The following is a 23,662-nucleotide window of genomic DNA, read 5'->3' as shown; positions in this document are numbered from 1 at the left end:
AAGTCGAAATCAAGCCGCTCCCAGAGCAGCGATGCATCGGCCTCATCGTTTCCCCTTTCCGCTCTTTTTCTTCTTCTCACCCCCGCCACCACTACCACCACCAGACGTACTCGCAGCGCCTGCGGCCGCCGGCTTCGTCTCCTCCTGCGGTGCTGCAGCTGCAGGAGCATCCGTCATCTCAACATCTGCCGTACTTGTTGTTGCCGGGGGAGCTGTGTCACTCGAAATTTTCGCACCGCTCGCAAGTTTCCCCAATCCTGCTATTAGCCGGCCGACCTCTGCAGCTTTGTTTGTGCGGTACTTCAGGCAAATCCCTGCGACGGGGTTATACGTCTTCAGCTCGAGAGTTGCAATCGGCGCGGCCGGTGCCGCAGTTGATGTAGCCTCTGTAGATTGCAGTGTGGGTTTCCTGGAATTCCTTGACGGTCGGGAGGGAAAGCTGTATTTTGTCGTTATGCGGGTCTGCCATCTATCAATTAGCCAGCGTATCGTGAGAATCGATCATGGATCACGCACATCATTTGGATATGCCTCTAACAGCTGCGAAGACTGTTCCAGAAATGCCTGGGATGTGGGTAGGTACGGCATGACGGGCCCAATTCGTCCTTGACATCAAATGGACAGAGTGATCGGTCCTACAGACGAGAAGAAGAGCCCAGGCAGAAAGTTAGGAGTCGTACGGGCCTGGGTTTCTGGGGTCATATATAGTGCCGTGTCAATGAATGTCTACTCCGTAGCTCCTCCTGTGGAACAAAGCGAAGAAAGCTTGGCATGTGATTGATTGATGCCTCAGGAAACAACATTAACCCTGGACTTCCCACAACTTCCCCAACCAAGTTCCCAAGCACATCTCGAACTGCCTCCCTTGAGAAATATCCATGAATCCCATAATGTATTAGGGATGTGATAAGCCTTTTGAAATTGACTTCTTTGGTTCCACTGACTATGCACTCAACGCGTTCCACTCCTCTCAACTGCCATCTGCACGCCTGATTCTCGTTGCGTCAACGAATTGTAGCGATCCCGCGAATCTATCTGACTTCTGGTTTCTGCGTCCGTTCATCGCGTCCTTCCATTCAAAATGCCTAAACTTTACACCCGCAGTCTCGATGGCCTTCCGAATACCGCCGCATCTGGAGGACATTGTGAAGACTACTAATAATCTCTCCAAGGAAACATGACCTGTATTGGGTGTATGTTGGTGTTCTCAGGGAAGAATAAGGACAAAATTGGCGGCATCCATGTCGAGCAGTACTACTGCAAGCTCCATGCAACAAAGTCACAGTAATACCATGAGTTCTACGCTTGAGTGTTGATCCTGATGCTATCTGCAAGCAGGGGATCGATCCCAATCGGGGTTTCCCCAGCCCAAGAGGTCCGTTCCAGCTGTATCCTGACGGCAAGGTGAGGATCCGGCGAGAGAGTAGCGCTCGGGCCCATAGCCACTCGCTGGAAGACTTGAACAAGCTCGTAAATGGAATCTCAGTGCTCTCATCCACAACGAAAACACCAGTGTGAGAGAGATCTTGGGAAGATGATTAGGAATCGAAGGGTTTCAATCAATGGCTCAGGGGGTAGAATGGTCGACAATAAATAGTACATACACAATGCCACGGATTCGGTTGGGAAATCGGATGGGTGCGAATATCGGTCGTTCGCAGTCACAAATGGGGAACTGAACCCAGTTCCATATGCTGACCGCATCAGTCCACCGTGACAGCCATTGCATTTCGTTTTGATATACGGAATACTACATGTCACGTTTTCGCACCATTTGAGGGACATTTTTTCAACGTAACCCGTAGGGCTCTGTACCTGTGAGAAGCTCTCACCAGAAAGGTCTCCAAACACTGACGTTCCATCCATATACCTGAGCTTTGATTTACCCATTTCACACCTTGTTGCGCGACATTATTGTTGGCTTTCTTTTCTGCTGTGACCCTACTCACCATGCCTTGGCAAAGCACTGCAGGGTCTTGAAGCAAGTGACTGAAGCCTCCCTTTTCTGCCTCGCCTTGGCCGGAAATCACAAATGGGACACGTAGCATCAAGGTTCACCATTCCAATGCCCATTCATTTATCATTGGCACCCACGAAGAATGCCCTGCAGAGAACACGCAATTCTATTCCAAAAAATGGATTCAGTATCCAAACTCTGCTGATGAAACGGGAGCATTTCATGAACCGCATGACTCATTCTTCACGTGACTTGGCTGGAATGCCGTAACCCTCATCACGTGCGGAACGGAACAGAACAGGATCTGCAAATGGGAACATTGACAGCTGTCAGGGCCAGGCCGAATCGACGCCCGAGAGATAGGAGAACGGACACGTCAAAACTGATCTTGTTCAGTCGTTCCGCGAAGGAGAAAAATCTGCAAGACATTCCCCGCCGTGAAGTCACTTTGGGGCCTTGGTCTGAGAGCCCTGGAGCTAAGAACTATACTGCTCTTAGTCCCATCTTTGATCAGGCAGCTATTCTCTCCTCTTCCGCTTTCTACTCGTCTCAATTCGAGGTCTTGCACAAGGTTGTCAGTCTTCCAGGACATGGAATCGCTCTCGGTATAATTATTCAGGCACATCGCGGTAAGTATGAAAGACGTTTTGACGACCTCCCATCCATTGTCACCGCCTCAGGCATCCACTCCACGGCCGAACTCAAACCCCGCTGTCTCTTTGCGGCGTCATGCATATCAAATCTGCCACCCACCTTTAGCCTCTTCTCGGCCCGCAAATCATGCCGGCTGCCCGACAGGGGTGCATGATCCGCACGGCCGGTGGCTGACTCTGCTTGCAAATTTAGAGGATCGGATCTGCTGACTGGTTAATTCTCCGATTCCCAGATCTGGCTAGTTATGTGCATTACTTTTGCATGGCGCTTCCGAACGGAGTTATGACTGGTGTTCGTCGGCTGTCTTGACTCTTTGACCCCCGGGCCGTTGCGCTGTGATAGTCGACGCCTAATTGCGTCACTCGGTTTGGTTCGAAATCGCGGTTCGGTTCGACAGCAGAGAAGTACCTTTAGTCCGGCGACGACGGCGCGATAACGGTCCGCCCCGAGTGGCAGAAAGAAGAAGGACTGTATACCGAGTTGTGGAGTGACCTACCGCGCAAATCGCTGCAGATCGAACTGCCTAGTCGGAGCTTTCGGACCGATATCCATGGAGATGCTATACAACTGAACTGCTGGTGGTAATTGAAGAATGGCACGATTGATTCTGTGACAATGGCGCTCATTCCACCGTCGGATCGACTGCACGCCGGTATCGCATAGAAAGTTACCCCGTCACGTCGCGGTCTAGTTCGGAAGTCCCGGTTTTTCATACCAAGTCGCTGTCGATCGCTCAGAATGGACCAATCGCCAGAACTCCTGATTGACTACATCCATGCCGCCATGCGGCAGCACTCCGCTGAGGACCTACTCGTTATGGATCCTGAGTTTCAAGACGGCAACTCTTCTGACGGCCTGCCGAGTTCGTTCGAAGAATCGGATATCTTAGATGAGGCGCACCAGAATCCCGACGAAAACTCCGAGAGTGATGATGCATCGAGTATCAGCGTCGTCGGTGGCGTTGAGCCCAACATTCCGCTGTATGTGCCTGAGTTCAGGCGATACCTTGAACGGTTTAACACACCTGCCGGCAACGGCGTTTCCATTGCTGAGTTCGCCGAAGGCGACGGACGGCTGATTGATGGTGACTACACCCCGATGTCAATGTCCTTGCACCTCTCGCCATCTGTAGTGTCAGCATCGTCATTGTCCAGCACAGAGGACAGCGACCCTGATGATACGAGGAAGTTCTACCTCGGGCTCGACACGTTTCGTTGGCCCGAAACCATGCGGGGGTATGCGCGACGCCGGTTGGCGGAAAGCGAAAGCGCTCCACACGTCGAAGACCGTCGGCCGACACCAACGCCTTCATCATCTGACCGGATGGACCTCGAGCCGAGCAACAACCCTGAGGAGACGGGCCCGAGCGATGATGAAGATGAACATCCCAGCGAGATGCTGGGATCAAGTGAGCAATACCGATACCTTGTTAGAGTTCGCGGATGCTAACGATATTCAAGCTCATGAACGTAACCTCACAGTTTCGCAGTTTATTATCCTGTGGCTCAGCCGAGCAGTCACACAGCCGAAAGGCGCGCCGGGTCAACTGCGGCGGTCATCGTACGAAGCGCTGAATGTCGAGAACTGGGAGCGTCCGACCAAGACTCGCCGCCCGCAGAACTATGCGGCAGATTTCTACGACTTGCAGCAGATTCCCTGGAGGGAGAAGCTGCACGTCAGCCGAGAGGATGCCCGGGCACTTCGGGACTCGTGGTACACGTCTTATCACAACGTGGAATACACGCCGTCCAAGGTAATACCATAGCCATCTTTCAAGTGGCAAGGAGATGAACTGACTCGAGTAGGATGCACTCCGGCTCCCCAACGAGGAAAAGTACTTTCGAGAAAAAGCCATGTACATGCAGCACAAGGCGACCATTGAGCACTTCCAACTGCGGAATCTCATATCAGTGACATCGCACAACACGGTTTGCTTTGCCTCAGACTCGCGAGTGCTGTCCTGGGTTCCAGCATACAACGATCTCCGCTGCGTGATTGACCTGCGGCACCCGACGCCGGAAACGGGGTTCTTTGCGCCGGTCAAAATCTCGACCATGCGCAGCAGCCAGGGGATCACGATCGCGGGCGGGTTCTGCGGGGAATATAGCATGCACGTGGACGGAGTGTCGGGTCTCCACCATGGTTACGTGACGCAGAGCCTCAATGGCATCACGAACCACATCGAGATCATCCCTGCACGCACACGGGGCACGCCACTGGCCGTCTTTGCATCCAACGACAAGCACGTGCGGATCCTGGACTGCGCGACGAACCAATTCATCGCGGAGCACTCGCTGGAAGCCCGGGCGGCCGTCAACTGCGCCGCGACGTCAAGCGACGGGCGGCTGCGGGTGCTGGTTGGCGACTCGCCTGAGGGATGGGTGGTCGAGGCCGAGACGGGCCGTCCCGTGCAGCCGCTGCGTGGGCATCTGGACTACGGCTTCGCCTGCGCCTGGGCGCCGGACATGCGCCACCTCGCGACAAGCAACCAGGACAAAACCGTCAAGATCTGGGACGCGCGCATGTGGCGCGTGTTAACCACGCTCGACTCCGACGTTGCGGGTTACCGCTCCCTGCACTTCTCCCCCGTCGGCGGCGGCTCCCGGACTCTCCTCCTCTGCGAACCCGCCGACCGCATCGTCGTCGTCAACGCCCAGACCTACCAGACCCGCCAGGTACACGACTTCTTCGGCGAGATCGCCGGCGCGGGGTACACCCCGGACGGCGGCGGAATCTGGGTCGCCAACGCGGACGACACGTTTGGCGGGTTCATGGAGTTTGAGCGGCGGCAATGGGGGCAGCGGTTCGGCGTGCCAGATCCGAGCGACCCTCCAGGGTCGCGGGAACCACCCTGCGAGTGGCGAACTGAATTGGAACTGGTTGAGGATGAACGTTGCTTGCTGAGTGCGTCCGAGCGGCGGTTACGGTTCTTGCGGGGGTATAGTGATGCCGCGCATGATGAGCTTTTACTGTGATCTGTGTCTTTTTTTTTTTTTTTCTTCGACGAGACGGCTTGTATTTTGATTGATACCCGAGTAAGCGATTCATGGCTAATATTTACATGATCTGTACGAGTATACGATGATTCTAGACAAGACCATGGGACAAGTTCTCAGAAAAGACCAACACAATGCAGACAAGATTCATACACAGGTCAAAGCCCCAGCGACACCCCTACCCCAACAATGTACAACTCAGCTTGAACGAATACAACATCAACTAGTGCCCACAAATCCGGCCATAAGATCTTAGAATAACAAAAGTACTCAACACCTCCATGTCAGGGGAACAGGGGGAGAAAGAGGGAGAGAGAAGGGGAGGATGAGGCGGCGCTTGGGTTGCTCGCCTCCCTCCCCTCTCAAACCCAAACATTCAAAAGGAGTATGAGAAATAAATCATATTCAACGCCTCCACATCATCGGATTGGGAGGGAGGAGACGCCTCCCTGAGACAGACAAAATCAGAATCAGATTGGGGCCCGTCTCCTCCGTTCTCCCCTTCTCTTCCAAAACATGGCAGCGGTACTTAGCCCGCCGAGAAGTGCTAGGGAGCGGCGGCTTTGAATACCTATGGTATAGGTAAGTAATGTACCATGAGCCGCCGCTCCTGCTCTTTGCTGTATATAGATTTTGTATATAAACAGCAGCATGGGCGAAACCCGTGTTTCGCAAGAAGCGAAGGCGACGAACATGCTGGGAGGGCTCAGGCCCCCCGGTAGGCCGCCAGCGGCAATGGTGAAATAAAAAATAAAATGTATGTACTCGTAAAATTTTGAGTACATACTATTCTTTGTTTTTCTGTTCGATCAATCAGTACGGCTGTAGAGATATGGATTGCCGGAGCAAAAAGGCACTTCACTTACCTACTAGTAGTCTAGTAGAAGCAAGAGCCGCCGCCATGATATCCAATTGGCGAACTGCTCAGTGATTCGATAAGCGTTCGAATCGTTCTGCTTGGGGCCGCTGGCGTATAATAGCACCATAGTGATGGATGCTTCAGTTTCGACACGAAGCTTGGGCGCCTTGGGTTTCGTGTGCCCTCGCTATGAGGGCGAGGAGGGGATTGGAGTGACATGTAGTGCCCCGTGTAATCCGAAGAGTGAAAGAATGAGGTTGAATTGGTTTCCTCGTTGTGGATGGTGTGTAGTGTTCGCGCGACGCTGTTGCTGCAAGTATTGCAATACAATACATGCGCCCTAGTAATAAATAAATCAAAATGAAAGGCGCCAGTTTCCCGGTCTCTATCGACCGATGCTGCGTAAAGTTTCAGCGCGGGCTTTCCCAGGGAGAGAAACGGCTCATCCCTGAGATGAGCAGCCTTGGGTTGCCAGGCGACGGTGTCCAGCTGGTCCCCCGGCGAGGCACAGTCCGCATCATGGGGGATGATGTGATCTTTCATGCGAGGTGAGCGAACCCCAAAGCTTTGAATGGAATCAGTCTTATCAGCTTCTCAGTCAACCTAGAGAAAGGGACAGTATAGGACGACTAACCGGACCGGCCATTGCCGATATCATCTGCCACACCCAAAAGCCAGCACCTATGATTAACACAATAGTGTAATCCGCTGGCTATGGGTGTGGCAGTGGTACCGATCCATCTCAGGATTGGGTACTATATGCCTTCATGGTAGAGGTCATATAGTACTTAACCCGAGAAGGGTCCGATAAGTTAAATTGTTGTCCTTAAATGATTAAGGAATCAAGGAATTTGTAGGTTAGGTAGTGGATAGATATTGAGAGAAGAAAGAAACAACCTTTGAAGGAGAGAAGAAAGGCTTTATATACCCGCGGATGGAGCCTTCTGTCCTTGAACTAATGTTTCACCGGCAACTGCAAACAGGGCTTACCGTCACTGGGTAATTCACGGAGATATAGAGAATGGACCAACAGGCATTTGCATAGCCCGGAAGCTGTGGATATTTCATTCACGTTCCTCACGGGAGACAAAGGCATTGGTTCTGTTATAACTAAGACCTGTGCAGCGACGACGGTGCCCAGTCCATCCCGCTCATTGGGCAGTGTATCACTCTGTAGTTACAGGTGACGGCACAGAATGGAGGTTAGTTCTAACGGAATCTGTGATGTCTTCAAAACCTGGTGCCAACCTCTCATATGCAAGGTCCGCGCTATGCAGGAAGAAAAAAAAGTGTACTACTAGCTATCCCACGTTGCCCGTGGAGTCCTATGTTTGTCAACCCAAGGTAATGGGGATGAAGGGTTAGAATGATAACAGGAACGCTGGGCACGCTGCACTATGACGATTTACACTGCTTCCATTGCGGTATTCCCTGTCCGAATTCCGATAAACATCAACGGGGGGCAAAATGTCGACGACCAGGGTCGTCCAACTGTTGAGTTTTGACAGGTTGTGACACATGTGGCGAGTGCCTGAGGAAATAGACGAGCAATCCTGACTGACAGACTGATGTCAACTGCTTGGTTCCCGCTCTCTAGTGTACTCCCTACACCAGAGGGGATAGAGAGTAACCTCTATATATGCACATAGATTAGGTAAGTACATAGACAAAGGAACGTCAGGCAGACACATGATAATAAACAAAGATACCTAAGAAATGTGCGCAATTCATCAATTTCAAACACCAACCACGCACATAGCGAAGTGAGCAAAACCAAGTACTCAACTCCTCCACACCAGGTACTGAAGGAAAACGTACCTTGGCCGAAGTGGCCATGGCAGTCTCCCCCCAGTACCTAGCCAGCATTGCAGGGAGCGGCTTTGGTTTTGGTATAATATACCATGAGCCGCCACTTCCGGCTCTTTTATAAACTCTCAAATATGAGCGAGACCCGCCAATGCAGATTCGGACGTCTTTTTGTTCCTGTCTTTCTTTGGCCGGTTGGCCGCCCACGGAAATGGTGGAATAGAGAAATAAATTTATGTACCCGTACAGTTTCTGAGTACGTTTTGAGTTTGATTCCTGCTCAGATCGGTCAGCATGACCGTGGCGATGATCAGAATGGCAGTAGCAGCAGGTCTTGACTCACCTACTACTCGTAGGAGCCAGCAGCGCCATGATATCCGATTGACGAACTGCTCCAAGTTCTTGAGATAAGGAGATTGAGTATTTTCTCTGCGCGGCACCTTTCATGCCAAACGCTGTCACGTGCGGCCTATGGCTGGCGTGACATGAGGTTGTATGTACGGGAGGAATGCATATAAACGAAGGAAATGGAGAGCATGCAAGACAATGCAGACACATCTGGAGATCCTGATGATAATAGAGAGACACATACAACGGATGCACCGATCAGAGGTGCACGTGACAGAGGAGGGAAGTCGTAGAAAAGTACTGTAGTATGTAGTGCTCGCATGGATTCGGCCGAGGAGAGTTGTGATTGAATCATATGTCCCTGTGTATCGCCGGATTCACGACGTTGTTGTATTGCCTGTATTGCAATGCAATACATGCATTTGCTAATAGAAGAATTAAAGATGCCATGGATCGTTTTTCGGCATCGAGCCACTTCCACTCATTGCTGGAGGCAGGCAGGTAAAGTAATTTACCGCCATCTTTCCCTTCCCCAGCGTGCCAACCAGGTCAGTTTGTATTCCCCTTCCTGAGATGCATTGGCGTTGAAGTTTGAGAGACTTACGAAGAAGCCACCTGGGGTGGAATCCAGGAGGAACCACGACATGAAATACCTAAGCACGGTACGTGTCGTAGTAGTACTGGCATACAGATCAGAATCGAGTCCATAAGAGAAACGATGATGAGATGGATAGGTTCTCACCCGACTTTCAACTCAATCCAGTCTTGAAAGATGAACCCTGAGGCTGCAACTTCTGGGTCCACTTCCAGCAAGAGAAATCAATAAAAACGTCATCCGCGCCGGGATGGACAACCCGAGACGAGGCTATCCAAAACCGGGCAGGCCTGTAGTCGCAGCAAGGCCGACCCGCGTCATGGAACCCATTACTCCCGAACGCTTTGGATCGGAGAATCAACCTGGTCAGCATCCGTAATCTGAAAAAAGAAATGGGAGTACCAACCGGGCCGGTCATCGCCATTGTCATCTGCCACCCTTGTTGCCAGCGGATTAACTATTAAGTGTTAATCCGCTGGCAACGCGTGGCAGACGCTTCTCGGGTCCAGGATATGCCCTCATAGTTGGGTCTGTGCACAAGGGTTTCAGCTGTGTCCTCACAGTTACCTCGGTAATAAATACATCCAATCACCACGCATCTCATCCTGACACTGGTGCGTTTGCTTCTGTCATAAACGACCCAGACAAGGTACCTTTGTCACTGCGCACGGCACCGATGTTTGACCGGCCATAGGCCGTTTGCTCTTGAGAGATCTGCTGCCCAATGAGCGGCATAGGCAGAGCACCATCATCATTACACAGCAGCACCATGTCCAACGTGAGAAACGTGAATACACATCCATGGCCTGGGGCTAGACGAACGCCTGTTAGATCATACTCTTTCCTCCGTGGATAACTCCAGTGACGGATACCCGTTTGAAGGAGAGCAGGGCTCGATCCGTGGGTAGGTATATAAGAGCCTTCTTCCTCCGAAGGAGGCTCTTTCAGCATCTACATCTACTCAGTGGAATCCTTAATTTCAATAGTCAAGGATGAAAAATTATTATCTCGCGGCCCTTCTCGGGTAGGTATATGGCGAAGCTCCAGAGCTGCCTCGGAGGATCGGATCGGAGGTAGCCATGAACTGTTTCCGTGCATCTACAAGTCTCGTCGTCTAATGTTCATGGACTTTTGAGAACCAAAATACTGTACATTCGGAATACCGACAAGTGTCACCTGGTTGAAACTATGGACAGTAAAAGACAGACAAATAACTATGATACTAGGTCAAACAAATAAAGTAGACAAACAATCATGAAACCCGGTGACCCCATGTCGCTCTATCCCATCGCGTTTAGGCCAGGTTCGGGACGGCCGAGAAGCAGCCAAAGTTCTGCTCAATGCCCGCCGGCTTCCACAAGTCATCCGAGTAGGAGAAGAGGAAAGTCGTGTGCTTGGCGTTCTTCACGATCGAGGAGATGGCCGCAGCCTGCTGGTCCACACTGGCGATGGACGCGCCGAAGCTCTGGGTACCGCCGTGCGGCCAGCCGCTCTCAGTGTTGACGGCCTCCTTGCCCGGGCAAGCATCCTCAGCCAGCTGGATCTGGGAGTTGACGAATTGGCCGGCCTCGGAAGCCTTGACCTTGCCATCGAAGAAGGGCTGCGCCTGGACGCCGAGGAAGTCGACGACGGGGCACAGGGTCTCGCCGTACTGCTGCCAGATGTTGACAGTCTCGGCAGTCGAGACGGGGCCGGTGTAGCCGGCAGCCGACAGCGACTTCTTGCAGCTCGCGATGAACTGAGCCAGGTCGGCCGCAGAGCACTTGCCGTTGTGCAGAGCCTCGTTGCCGATCAGGACGTACTCAACCAGATCCCACTGGCCCCAGGCAATCAGGTCATCAACCTGCTTCTTGGCGCCGGCAATGCCGCCGTCATCAATGAAGACACCGACGGCCATCTTCAGGCCGTGCTTCTTGCAGGCCGAGCCAATGTTCTCCAGCTGGTCGCAGTCGGTCGAGTAGACACGGACGGACTTGAAGCCCTTCTCGGCAATCTTGGCAATGTCGCTGGCGACGTCGCCGGCCGACTTGCAGCTCGAGTCATTGTTGTAGCCGGTGTAGGTAATGCCGAAGTGCTGACCATTGCCACTGGCACTGCCGCCGGAGGGCTTGGGCGCCGGCTTCTCGGTCTCGGCAGGGGTCTCAGTCTGGGCCGGAGTCTCCGTCTCCGTCTCCACCGGAGCCGGGGCGGAGGTGGGCTCGGCCGGAGTCGGGGCCGGGGTCTCGGGCGCCGGGCAGACGTAGGTGTACGAGGTCTCGGTGACGGTCACGGTCTGCTCCGACTGGGTGTAGGTGCCCGGAGTGACGACGGCAGGCGTCGGGAAGACGATGACAGTGCTCGTGGAAACCGAGGTGGTGGACGCGCCAATGGTGTAGGTGCCGGGGGTGGGGCAGACATAGGTGGTGGTGTGAATCACGCTGGTGATGGTGTTGTCCTGGGTCTCCTCGGCGGCAATGGGGCAAACGACGGTGGTGGATTGCTCCACGACGGTCGTGACACCACCGTAGACGGCCTCACCTGGAGGCAGTTGGGTGGTGGTCGGGGCGGGGACGGTGGTCTCCTCGGTCACCGTGTAGACGGATTCAGGGATGGTGTAGGTGCCCGGAGTGGGGAAGACGGTGACCGAGTTCACCGGCAGATCCTGGGTGACGGTCACCGTCTCATAGGTGGTCGACTGGACGGTGGTGGTCGAGGTGCTGGTGACCGGCTTCTCATCCGGGAGGACTTGTCCAGCGGTTAGTCACGTTTCGCCATGTTCGGGATACGGGACAATGCCTACTCGTTGCTTCGCCCCAGTAGGTGACGACGCTAGTGGTGCAGCCGCAGGACTGCTCGGCCTGGCTGGAAGCGGCCAGATTCGCACGACGCTGGTGCAGCGAGTTGTGAGCCAGACGGTGGTGAGTGTCGGCCAGGGCCGGGGCCAGGAGGGCGGCCCCGATGGACAGGAGAGCGCCCTTCATCCTCGCAGGAGAGCGAAAGAACAAGAGAAGGGAAGCAAAGTACTTTTTTTTTTTTTCTGTGGAAAGAAGGACGGGTTAAGCAGAAGGAGAGCCCGCTAAACGAGTGAAGCGGTGGTAGGGAACGAGTGAGTCAAGGGAGAGAGAGAGAAACCTATCGATGGTATTTATAAAGGAAGCGAAGAAGAAGAGAAGAGGAATTGGGCGAAGATTCGGGAGGAAAAGGAAAAGGGCGAGACCAGCGGGGAGGGGGACTTTTAAACTAACTGTGTATTTCTCAGCGGAGGCTTCGGGGCCGCCCAATTTGTCCAAGCAGCCTCTGCTCAGACTCAGGGGCTGCACTAGGCCGCTCCGGGCTTGGCGGCTCAGGAACCCTACTCCGCTGATTGGCCACTGCTCAGGCTCTAGATTCCGCCCAGGCCAGCCTCCGCCGGGCCAAGCGCGCGGTCGGAGCAAACCACATCGCAGCTTGGAGCCGGATGGTTCGTTGTTTTTCCTTGAGACAGGCGGCGGTTCCTCCTGAGTCTTCTTTCTTTTTCTTGCACTCCATTATTTCTCTCCATCAGTCAACGTGGCGCTGGCCTCGCCGTCCACGTTGATGCGCTCTCTGACAGAGTTCTGGCGGAGGGGCCACGCGGCCAACGAGACGGCGTGGTCGGCCCGACCAATCAGGCCTGCGAGTCATTGCAGGTCCCATTTCCTGGCGCTAACGTTTTCAGGCAGGTCTGTCATGGATTTTTTGGTTTACATAAGGCATAACCTAACTCTGTCAGAGACTCAAGAGTATGTACGTAGTGGGAGAGTACAAGCACAGGAGGGATGGCTGCAGAGGGTTCCGGGTTGGCCGTTTCATTTTGTTCGACTTGACTGTAACGGTCTGTCCGGTCCGGTCCAGACTAATAGAAACCCCCTAAAATAGGGACCGTATGACTGAAATACTGTACCCGTACAGTATTCCCCTTTTCGTGTGATTCCAATAAATACTCCGTAAGCTCTTTGGTCATTTCACTCCTTATTATTTGCGATCCTCAATGATTTTCAGTCGATCAGAAATTGATACTCGGAGATCAAAGATCGATTTTTTTTAAACTCCACAAGGCCAATTAATTGGGAGGTTAGGTTAGTTATTTCGGCCATCTGGAGGATTCGGATCGTTCAAACCTCAATGTCGCCCCAAACCCTGCCAGGGCAGGTCAAATGCCAAGGCTCCGGCGCCTCAAAAACAGGCTGTAACATAAAAATACCACCATTGCTGATTATAACTACGGAGTACTCCGTATGGAGTTATGTATTGGACTCCTCGGAACGGTGCCCCTGGCGACGAGACAAGCGGTCAGGCTGAGAACTTTATCGAATTCCAGAATCCAGAGGCCATCGGGGTCCTGACCGTATGGACCCCTGGGGATCAAAGGCCAAATTTGTCCTTTGTGGGCCAACCCCAATCCGACCCAGCAACCCGGCAACCTGCAGAATGCGGAATTGCGGATTGATGAGAATGTGATGATTAAGTTATCACGAATAAGTTCTGCCAACGTCTCGGATGCAGACTGCTCTATACTCGCACATTCTGGCCAGCTTCGCAAGACATGTGAGATGTGAGATGCTTGGAAGGCCACAGCGATAACCTCCTCTCGAGGAGCCGCAATCCATCGTAGGCTGTGAAATGGAAACTGAAAGCACTCCAGTCAGTTGCCTTCCAGCCAGCCCGCTGGTTGTTACCTACATACCGAGGTGCCTCTCGAGAAACTTCACGCGGAGCCTCAACAAACCCATGCATGGAAACTGATGCCAAAGGCTCAACACGCGCAACAGCAACGCAGGAATGCTTCAAGGGTGGCTTAGCAACCCGCTGACAGATGATCCGAGCAGATTGACACGATAAAAGGGTAACCGCCTCTAATGCTACCGGTACTGTCGTTCACCTGTAGTGGGAAGCTGATGGAAACAAGCATCTCGACTTACTTGCTGGTTCGGCCAGAGAATGAACTTGAATCTCCGCGTCCGCAAACTTACTCGTACATCGAGCATCACGGCAACAGTCAAGATTGCAACAGTTGTTGACACCGTCCAACGACCGGATAACTGGGATGGAGGTGTATGCAGTACGGTAGGACGATGCGAGGAGAGTCTACGAGGATGTTGGCTTATGACTTTTGGAGACCTGGACCTCTGGACATGATTTTTTAACGCTGCTGAAATTGAACCCTAGTTGTCGAAAACTCGAAATGAAAAGAAATCACCCATTGCAAACGTCCACATTCATTCCCAATCACATCACTGACCCTTCCATATCACAAATTCAACCAACAGACTCTTGGGTCAGTTGCTTCCAGCTCTTCAGCTCAACAACCAGACATACATCACTAGGTCTTCGCTCGTCACAGGGACCAGGGGTATCGAAAACTGAAGCCAAACCGGCGGCTTGATCCCCCAGTGGCCATGGGGTTTCAGGTCCTAGACTCCATCTCTGATCCATCATCAGTAACTCCACACATCGACATCAACACATCAACCACGGGGATATAACTTACCCAATGTACAAAAAGACAATGGAAAAAAGAAAGGAATGATCATCATCTCCGCCACAGCCACGACAAGATCCCTCCACTTGTCCCCTGCGACTCATCCTCGTAATGTCGCTTCGCCCACCCGCGCTCGACGTTGTACCGCTTCATGTCCTGCAACGCGGAAAACAGGCCTCGACCGGCTGCGTTGCGACGGGCGGGTGTCGAAGGGTCGCGCACCCAGTAGTTCTCGGTGTGGTCGACGGAGATGGTAGGTTGTGGCTTGTCCGACTTCTTGGAGTGTTGGTTCTGCGCGGTCATATTGATCGAATCTGAGCTAGGATTATTTTCAAGACGAGATCTGATGATGTTTCGACTGATGCTGGATGAAGATGTCTACATTCAACTCTTGATGCTTCTGGGTTCTTATATAGATACATGTGTGGATGACATTGGAATATCTCTCGGATTCGGCCGTTTTCGTTCCTACATGATCTGATCTGATCTGAAGACCTTCCCTCGGGAAAAGTGGAAGATGATTGAATGCTTCTGCGGTGTACTTGACGTTTGATGGTTTCCTTTTTCGGCAACCAGCTGGGTCCCAAGAGAGAGCGGATCAGGTGATTTGAACATCGGGGCTGGACGTTCGGCGCCGAAGTGGACGAGGACAGGTGATGCTTCTTCAAATAAGTAGCTTTATTTTTTTTCCGATTTGTCGATAGCTAACAATACATGATTAGATGAATTAAGTAATTAGATTTTACCATGAATCAATCTTCATCGTGCCCTTCTCCTCCAGATTCTGGTGCAGCTTGAACGCCTGGGCCAAGATGTGCGGCTCATGGCCCATGCCCTTCTTGAGACACTCGTACTCGGCCCGATCAAAGTAGTCCTGCAGGATGGGCTTGTAATCCGGATGGGCGCATTTCTCGATAATGACGCGGGCCCGCTCACGCGGAGACAGGCCGCGGACATCGGCCAACCCTTGCTCGGTCACGACCACGTCGAGATCGTGCTCCGTCTGATCAACATGGGTGCACATGGGCACGATGCAGGTGATGCCCGTCGGGTCCGATTTGGTGGGACGGGTCGACGGCGTGTGCATGATGCTGTACTTGGCGCTGCGCAGGAAATCCGCCGAGCCGCCGAGGCCGTTGAGCATGCGTGAGGCCATGACGCAGGTGGAGTTTGCGTGCGCGTAGATGTCCACCTCGACGGGGGTGTTCATGCCGATGACGCCCAGCCGCCGGATGATCTCGGGCGAGTTGGACACCTGCTGCGAGCGCAGCAGCAGCCGCGGCGAGTAGCGCTCCCAGCCGTCGTAGAAGCGCTTGAATCCATCCGGCGAGAACCGGATCGACGTGGCGGTGGCAAAGTCCAGATGCCCGCTGTCAAACAGATCCAGGAACGAATCCTGCAGCACCTCCGTCCACACCTTGAGGTTGCGGAAGTTGGCGCCGCGGCTGAGCCCCCCGATGACCGCGTTGGCGATGTTGCCGATGCCGGACTGGATCGGCAGCAGGTTGGGCGGCAAGCGGCCGTGGTTGACCTCGTGCTTGAGGAACTCGATCAGGTTGTTGGCGATCCTCTGCGACGTCTCGTCCTCAGGCGCGTTGGGCTGCGTCGCGTCCGGATAGTCCGATTCCACGACGGCCACCACCCGCTCCGGGTCCACGGGGATGTGCGGCGTGCCGATGCGGTCCTCGGGTGCCATGATCAGATATGGCTTGCGCCGCGGTGGCTTGTCCGATAAGCTGATGTCGTGCAATCCTTCGAACGAGGGAGTTGCCGTGTTGACCTCGATCACCACCTTGTCCGCCATCTGCACCAACTCCGGTGTCGCGCCGACCGACGCGCCGGGAATGATCCCACCGTCCTCGGTGATAGCCGTGGCCTCGACAACCGCCACGTCGAGCCGATTATGCGGTCGGTTTCGAGTATACCATCCCTAGTACACCATTATTAACCTCAACCCTTCAGGATTGGCGAGAACGGGAAAACATAAAAAAAAGAAAAAAACTTACATATACCAAATCCGACGGAAACATACTCAAATGCTTATCAAAAAACTTGATCCTCCCTTCATTGATCCCTCGCGCAATATCCTTGCCCACCTGATGCGGACTCCGCCGCTCAATCATATCCAGTCTTGCCCAGCGGTTCTCCGTCTCCGCGCCCGACGACGCGCCGACGAAGAGGTTGTACCGGAGTTTCCCCTGAAGGTTATTCTTCTCGACATGGTCGGCGAGTGCGGTGGGAACTTTCCTATTCAACAACCGCGCCCCCCCCCCGGTCAGCAACAAGCCAAGTCAAAACGCAAAAAGGGGAATACCGAGTACGAACTTGGGGTATCCCACACCGGTAAACCCGGACCAGCCAATATAGGAGCCATTGGGGAACAGCTCGATCAGATCCTCAGCTTTGGCGAGCTTGCTGAGCATTGAGGGCCGCCGAATGCGGCTCTTGAGAATTGCAGAGGCGGACATTCTTTTCTCTAGTCTCTCTCTCTCTCTTTTTCTTTCTTCTTCTTGCTGACGGGGTATGTATAAGGAAGAATTGTACTATCTATACCGTGGAGTGCAAAGAAAAAAAAAAAAAAAAGGGCGAGAGACCCGTCGGTAAGAACGGGCGAATGGAGACGGGTTATATATATGGTAAAGGAATGGGTCAATGAGTACGATTATTGGGTTATTATTGTGAACCACATGTCAATGGAAACTGAAAATCTTTCATCTACAGTATGAGCTCTCAGATCAGATCACTTCGTCATATCAGATCTGATGTTTATGACGTCACCCATAACCCCCGTTCTCTCTCATTCTCCCGCTAAACTTGGGCTTGCTGAACCTGAGCTGGAAGCGTCAGTCAGTGTGCAGTTCTACAGATCTCTCGCAATAATGCATTGTTTTGCAGTCAAAATTTTGTCCTTTTCATATTATACTGTACTTGGAATGCCTGTGGAAGTCTAGATCGGCTTCTCGGCCCGAGTCGAACCTCATGATCGGCACCAAACGCCACTGACTGGCCACTCGGCTATGGCCCGGTTAACCCGTCGGGCACACGGAACCATCGGCTTACCCAAACATCTTTGGAACTGCAACCCCTCTGGGTTCGATACATGGACAGGAAAATAAAATAGTTAATAGAAAAAAAAAAATACATAAGAAACCTGAAATACATTCACTAATTTATAGACAATAAGGAGATGAGAAAAACAACCCAGTTCATATTTGATCCCGTTCTGATCCCAGTCGTTCCGTCAAACGCCCCCCAGACGCTGTAAAGCCATCCTGTTGGATCCGCCAGTCAATCAATACATGCCGTCGATGGAGCGTCTTTCATCACAATACATAAGCAATTCAAATGAAGAAACAAAACAAAAACACCACTGCGTAGAATCATGACTCGACAGGCTCCGCCTCCGTCATCTCCGTGTCCTTGGTCTCCTCCGCCGCGGCGGCGGGCTCCTCCTTACGCGCCTCTTTCGAGTCCTTGTCCTCCTCCGCAGCGCCCTTGACCCAGGCCCGGAACTGCTGGTTGGACTGGTCCACCTCGTCCTTGCTGAGCCCCTTGGCCCATTCCGGGTTGTTGACGTACTTTTGCCAGAACCGGTCGCGACGGCGCTCCTCAACCGCCGCCCGGTCCTTGGCAGCCCGCGCCTGCGCCTCCTCTCCACCAGCCTCTTCTTCGCTGGCATGCGCCGGAGAGGACGGCCGCCACCACCAGTCGTAGCTGCCCGGCTCGTACAGGATGTGGTAGCTGTTGGCGCAAATGCGGATCACCAGACCATCGTGGCTGACCAGCCGACGGTAGAACCGCTCGTACTCTTCTTCCTGGTCCAACTTGCCGGGAAGGTTCCGCCGCAGGAACGGCATCCGCATCCGAGAAAACGGCACGCCCTCAGTGGGGTCCCGCATGGTGTATGCTGACACGTAGTACGACCACCGCGCCTCCTGGCTCAACTCCTCGTTGTCCAGCGTGCTGTCTTCAGCAGTCATCAATTGAACATAGACCTTATGGTTCAACGGGTTCCAGGTCACGCGGTAAATGTCACCCTCCTTGACCATACGCTCCACCTGCTTCCGGTACTGGATCTCCTGGTGATGAGTCGTCTCCTCGCGGTCGCGCTCCTTGAAGAACAGGTTGACAATGTCCGCGCTGCGGTCCTTGGGGTCGCTGTTGAAAACGCCCGCCGCGAAGCGCGCAATGCCGCCAAAGATCCGGTCAAGGTTGTACAGCTGGTACCCGCTCTTGAGATAGTACCGCCGCAGCGTCTCCTCCAGGTGCGACTGTTCCAGGTCACCCTTGATGACCTCCTCGCACATGCGTACAATCTGCTGGTAGAAGTTGGCCTTGGGGTCGCAGTCGTAGAAAAAGTCCGTCGGCAGCTTGTCGATCAGCCCGAGATCGTGTGCCGCCTTGGGCAGCAGTGCGCGCCGCACGTCCTCGTGCGCCTCCTTCTCGTGCAGCTTGATCTTCAGCAAACGGCCGTAGAGCAGCTCAAATGTCCGGATGAAGCAGTAAATGTTCAAGTTGCAGTACAGATGGTGGACCTTCTTCTCGTACGACTGGTTCAGCGTGTACTCCCGCTGCAGATTGAAGTTGCCCTCGCCGGGATGCTCCATCCACTTGAGGTCCGCCACGTTGAAGGTTTCCGTGGGGTCCGGGATCGGCGTCGACGGCACGAGCACCGCATCGCGCGGAGTAGCCGCCGGACTGACAGGCACCGACTCCTTGTCCGCACGGCGCTCGAGGACGTCCCGCAGGAGCTCGAGCTTCTTGTTCACCTGGCTCGGGCGGCTGCGCGTGGTCGACGAATCATCCACTGCTATCGCATCCTCATCCATCTCCTCGCCCGGCGTGCCGCTGAGCACTTCGTTCATGTACATGTGAAAGGTATCCCGGTCCATGCCGAAGAAGATGGGAATAAAGTCCTTGATAAAGGCCATCACCCTTTGCGGGTCCGCCCCGAAGCTGCCAGAGTTGCGATCAATAAAGGTCAACAGCAGATGCGTGGCATCAACGATAACCCCAAAGTCGGCGAACTCAAATTCAAATTGGTGCTTGGGGACCTGGTAGCCGCTCTTGCGGATGTTGCGGCTCTCCTCGAACTTGGCCTGGATCTCATTCTGAATGTGTTTGACCGAGAAGAGCTTCTTGTCCTGCCCCTTGTTGGTGATGGCCTGGTGATCGAGACTGCGCCAGAAAGCCTTTTGCATCTGCTCGCGCCAGACTTTGTCCCACTCGCGCTAGTTCCTCCGTCAGAAAAGAAAAAAGTACGCCTCACAGGACCAACGAGAATCAAACTCACCTGGCTGGCCTTCCACTCCTCACACTTCTGTTTCAAGCGGTAGAGCAGAATCGGCAGCACATGGCACGGCCGCTCAAACATGTCCTTGATGATCCTCTCACCATGCTGCCGATCGTAGACCTTCTTGATCACGCGCTTGTAGATGGACTCGCTCTGGCCACCAAGCCCCGGAGGCAGCTTGAACGCAGCACGCTCCGCCTCCGACATGACTGTGAACTGCTGGACAATCGGCTCGATGAGCTGGATAGTCCGCGTGCAAGCCTCAATGTGATGGTCATAGTCGTGGCGATCCTCCTCGATGCGGTGGAGAGCGTCCTCGTACTGGTTCTTGCGATGCGCCACGAAGCCCGAGTCCTCGGATTCCCAGGTCGGGTGAGACGCCCATTCATCATTCAGCACACTACGGCAGAGCTCATCACGGCCACTGCAGGGCTTCTGCCGCTCACGCTTGGGCAGCAGGCGGTAGCTGGGACCCAAGGACCGGCAGTGAGACAGGTTGACCACGCCGGATTCCTGCTTCGGTTTCAGATCGATGACGCGATCCTCGGGCTCTTCAATATGCATAAAGCGCTTGAACCACGACATCAGCTCCGGATTCGAGCCGATATACCCGGCAGCCCTCTTGACCAGCACGTGGCGATCGATAAGATCAGTTGAATACAGGTTGCACAGTTTGAGAAACTCCCCAAAGGTCTGCTTGTTGCCGATAAACTTCTTCACCCGGTCAAAGAAGGCAAACTCGTCATGAGTGGGAGTCAGGGAGAAAGTCGGCGGAATGGGTTCAGGCAGCGCAGGCACCAGAGTAGGTGACGGGGGCTGTCCTTCCGGGCCAGGCTTTGTATGAGAAACTTTGGCCCTCTAGACTCAAGTTAGTAATGCCTAAACTAAAAGAGGGAAGACCACTAACCTTGTTCAAACTACCCGCCTGGACGCTGCCCGCTCGGTTGGCATAGTCTCCCATTCTGGCGGAGTCAGCCACGACAGAAGTGGCAGCACCGGGACCACCACGGCGCTTCTTGCTCTCCTTGCCAGTGTCCTTGACGTTGAACTGGCCCAGAGGAGGCATCTTGACGTCGCGGCCAGGGGTGTGAGACTGAGCGGTTGTTCCCGGGTACGGTTCACCACGGGTATTGCTCGTCGGCGCCGGCTCGTCGATGGACGCACGCCCAGGCGGTGGCTGCTGCTTGGCTTGGGCAGCAGATTCTGGCAGGAACTGCTTAAAGTCCTCCAGCAGGTCCGGAGCGGAGTTGAAGAGGTTGGTCACCTGCGCATACACATCCTGGATGGGCTTTGACTCGCGCTGGTACGTTTGCAGGATCTCCAAGAACTGCTTGTAGATTTCCGGGGCGTTTGAGAAGCGATTCTAGCAGAGAGTTAGCGTCGGCACGCCAGGCAGCTATACATGGCCTTCATTTACCTTGATCTTATTCACGTAACTGATCGCATGGTTGAACTCAACAGGCCCTCGCTTGTTCAGCTCTGACTGCGAACCGCCCTGCAGCACGTTAGAACCCACACCGGCCAGGTTGTTCATCGGCTGGTTTACCCCGCCAGCAGCCGGAGCGGAAGACGTCTGCATCATCGAAGGACGCCCAGCTGAGGCCGCAGCAGCGTTCTGAAGCTGAGACACACCGCGCTGGTCCTGCTGATGCATCGGCGCAGCACTAGCAGACGCCTGATGCTCCTGCTGACCCTGGTATTCATAGTGGTGGTCCTGCGGCTGACCCTGGGACTGTTGCTGCCCATAGAGACCGCCTCCGACCACGCGGTTTCCTGGAGAATACGAACCACCCAGGCCACCCTGCTGCTGGTGGTGCTGAGGCTGCTGCCAGCCGGGCCTCGGGGCGTCGTAATAGTCACGGCCCGGCGGAGCAAGCCCACCAGGTTCTCCCACAGTCTCATAGGGGCGATTACGAGACATGGAGAGGGTGTTGGTTCCAGAAGGAGTGGTCACCCGGATTGCATCTGGGTTGTCCTCGGTTCCGCACTCAATGCGGTATCCGGGAGGCAGGAAGGTGTTGAAACCCTGGATGAGAGCCGGATGACCATTGAACAACGCAGAGACGCGCTGAATCACTCCAGGTGTGTCGATGCTAGAGCTTGTCAGTAGACCCAACAAATATGGCAAGAAACGAGGGATTCGACGAGTCTACGTACGCCTGGCTCTTGAAATCCTTCATGATGTCCAAGAACCGGTTGTACACATCCGGCTGTTCAGAAAATTGCACCTTGACCTGGTCAAGGTAGCTAAGAGCGTCCTGATACATCGATGTCATCAGCACAGGTTTGGAAACCGGACTCGGCGTCCTCATGATGGAATGACAGCGATGAACAATCACGGTATCGTCCATGGTGGGATGAGAACGACGATCGCCAGCCGGTTTCGTGGAAGACTCGAATCACACTCGAGAGAAAAACCGAGCAAGCGAGCGCCGTTATTCACACGCGTCATGTGATCAGGAAATGGATGGTTTGCTTTCCCACCAGAGAACACGCCAAGGCGGTCTGTTGCCAGAATGCACGGGGATCGAAAGAGAGGGTTTTCTAACTTACATTCAGGATCGGCTGCTGGCCTTGCGCCAGAGCAGCAGCATTACCGTGACCCTGCGACGGGCCGGCATTCCCGTTATAGCCCATCATTTGTTGCGAGGGCGGTCCCTGAGCATGCTGCATGTACGGACGGGAAGAGTTTTCCTGATGGGAGGAGTACAACCCGCCGGGCCCACCCGACTGCATGGTGTTCATCGACTGGCTCGCCGGCGCATTCCCGCCCATGTTCGAGAGCAATCCATTGGGGCCATGGATGGAGTTCGGCACCTTAGACGCCACCGGCTGATGAATCGGGATTGAACCGGTGTGGCTCTGGACGGGATGGTGCTGTTGCTGCTCCCGCTGACGCCGCTCCATTTGTTCCCGCTCCCGTTCGCGCTGCTCGCGTTCACGGTGAGCCATCTCCTCCTGGCGCTGCCGCTCCAGCATCTCGCGATCCCTCGAGTCGCGCTCGCGGTCACGATTTAGCTGGGGCGAGGGGTGCTGCATGGCCTGATTGATGCCCGGCAGCGAGTGTCCGTGCGATGATTGCCCATGTTGGCTATAATGCGGGGGCTGGTGTGGTCCACCAGGGCCCTGGGTCAAATCAGCGAGACCTGGTAATGAGTGACTGGAGGGCTGGCTGCCAGCGTGAAAGGGGCCACCGGACGGAGGGGGCAGGACGGGCGCATTCTGTTGTGACGAGGGACCCTGTTGAGCATTTTGCCTGGGAAACGAGGGCAGTCAGCCTATATTCCTCGAGGCATGATCGATGAACGCGGGCTGAATTCCCGGAACGCCGACACACTTACCCAAAAGATCCCAGAGGCCTCGGCTGATCCATAGCCGGGTGCGACGGCGGACCTCCAGCAGAAGAATGCCAGTTGTCGTTGCCGGATGGCGGATTCATATCAAGCTGGCGACAAACCGGAAGGCGAGATCACGCAGAGGCAATCGATAAGAAGCTCACCACAAGAGACGTTCCCGGTGCAAAGAACCAAACACCCAGACAAGAAGCGAGAACCAAAGCAATCTGACGTTTTTTTTTTTTTCTAGCGAGCAGAGCGCTCCGACGGAAACATCGCTGCGTTGTCCGAGATGTATAGAGCTGGCTTGGAGAAGAGGGGGGAAACTTGAAGCAAAAAT

At 54.2% G+C, this 23,662-nt stretch overlaps 8 protein-coding genes across 8 annotated transcripts; 2 read left to right on the top strand and 6 right to left on the bottom strand.

Annotated features, from left to right (window-relative positions):
• Positions 1 to 42: 42 nt before the first annotated feature.
• VTN31DRAFT_2824 (uncharacterized protein) lies at positions 43 to 588 on the bottom strand (the record flags this gene model as incomplete). The annotated part of the gene is made up of 2 exons (XM_069403035.1): positions 43 to 462; positions 517 to 588. The coding sequence occupies 2 exons, from the start codon at positions 586 to 588 to the stop codon at positions 43 to 45; spliced, it is 492 nt and encodes a 163-aa protein (XP_069262257.1).
• A 1,679-nt stretch (positions 589 to 2,267) lies between these two features.
• Positions 2,268 to 2,920, top strand: VTN31DRAFT_2823 (uncharacterized protein; the record flags this gene model as incomplete). Its single annotated transcript, XM_069403034.1, has 2 exons — positions 2,268 to 2,586; positions 2,844 to 2,920. The coding sequence occupies 2 exons, from the start codon at positions 2,268 to 2,270 to the stop codon at positions 2,918 to 2,920; spliced, it is 396 nt and encodes a 131-aa protein (XP_069262256.1).
• Positions 2,921 to 3,349: 429 nt separating this feature from the next.
• Positions 3,350 to 5,586, top strand: VTN31DRAFT_2822 (uncharacterized protein; the record flags this gene model as incomplete). The annotated part of the gene is made up of 3 exons (XM_069403033.1): positions 3,350 to 4,019; positions 4,072 to 4,364; positions 4,417 to 5,586. 3 exons carry the CDS (start codon positions 3,350 to 3,352, stop codon positions 5,584 to 5,586), a joined length of 2,133 nt encoding a protein of 710 aa, XP_069262255.1.
• Positions 5,587 to 6,484: 898 nt separating this feature from the next.
• On the bottom strand, positions 6,485 to 7,009 carry VTN31DRAFT_2821 (uncharacterized protein; the record flags this gene model as incomplete). Its single annotated transcript, XM_069403032.1, has 1 exon — positions 6,485 to 7,009. The coding sequence occupies one exon, from the start codon at positions 7,007 to 7,009 to the stop codon at positions 6,485 to 6,487; it is 525 nt and encodes a 174-aa protein (XP_069262254.1).
• A 3,500-nt stretch (positions 7,010 to 10,509) lies between these two features.
• VTN31DRAFT_2820 (uncharacterized protein) lies at positions 10,510 to 12,175 on the bottom strand (the record flags this gene model as incomplete). The annotated part of the gene is made up of 2 exons (XM_069403031.1): positions 10,510 to 11,939; positions 11,995 to 12,175. The coding sequence occupies 2 exons, from the start codon at positions 12,173 to 12,175 to the stop codon at positions 10,510 to 10,512; spliced, it is 1,611 nt and encodes a 536-aa protein (XP_069262253.1).
• A 75-nt stretch (positions 12,176 to 12,250) lies between these two features.
• Positions 12,251 to 12,869, bottom strand: VTN31DRAFT_2819 (uncharacterized protein; the record flags this gene model as incomplete). Its single annotated transcript, XM_069403029.1, has 2 exons — positions 12,251 to 12,700; positions 12,744 to 12,869. 2 exons carry the CDS (start codon positions 12,867 to 12,869, stop codon positions 12,251 to 12,253), a joined length of 576 nt encoding a protein of 191 aa, XP_069262252.1.
• Positions 12,870 to 15,436: 2,567 nt separating this feature from the next.
• Positions 15,437 to 17,162, bottom strand: VTN31DRAFT_2818 (uncharacterized protein; the record flags this gene model as incomplete). The annotated part of the gene is made up of 3 exons (XM_069403028.1): positions 15,437 to 16,624; positions 16,701 to 16,941; positions 17,020 to 17,162. The coding sequence occupies 3 exons, from the start codon at positions 17,160 to 17,162 to the stop codon at positions 15,437 to 15,439; spliced, it is 1,572 nt and encodes a 523-aa protein (XP_069262251.1).
• Positions 17,163 to 18,074: 912 nt separating this feature from the next.
• VTN31DRAFT_2817 (uncharacterized protein) lies at positions 18,075 to 23,426 on the bottom strand (the record flags this gene model as incomplete). The annotated part of the gene is made up of 8 exons (XM_069403027.1): positions 18,075 to 19,925; positions 19,988 to 20,845; positions 20,895 to 21,350; positions 21,405 to 21,482; positions 21,534 to 22,080; positions 22,145 to 22,245; positions 22,541 to 23,243; positions 23,329 to 23,426. The coding sequence occupies 8 exons, from the start codon at positions 23,424 to 23,426 to the stop codon at positions 18,075 to 18,077; spliced, it is 4,692 nt and encodes a 1,563-aa protein (XP_069262250.1).
• Positions 23,427 to 23,662: the final 236 nt, after the last annotated feature.

The sequence above is a fragment of the Thermomyces dupontii genome (assembly GCF_041956625.1).
Source record: "Thermomyces dupontii strain NRRL 2155 unplaced genomic scaffold VTN31scaffold_2, whole genome shotgun sequence".
NCBI classification, from domain to species: domain Eukaryota; kingdom Fungi; phylum Ascomycota; class Eurotiomycetes; order Eurotiales; family Trichocomaceae; genus Thermomyces; species Thermomyces dupontii.
This window is presented reverse-complemented; position numbering and strand designations above follow the sequence as displayed.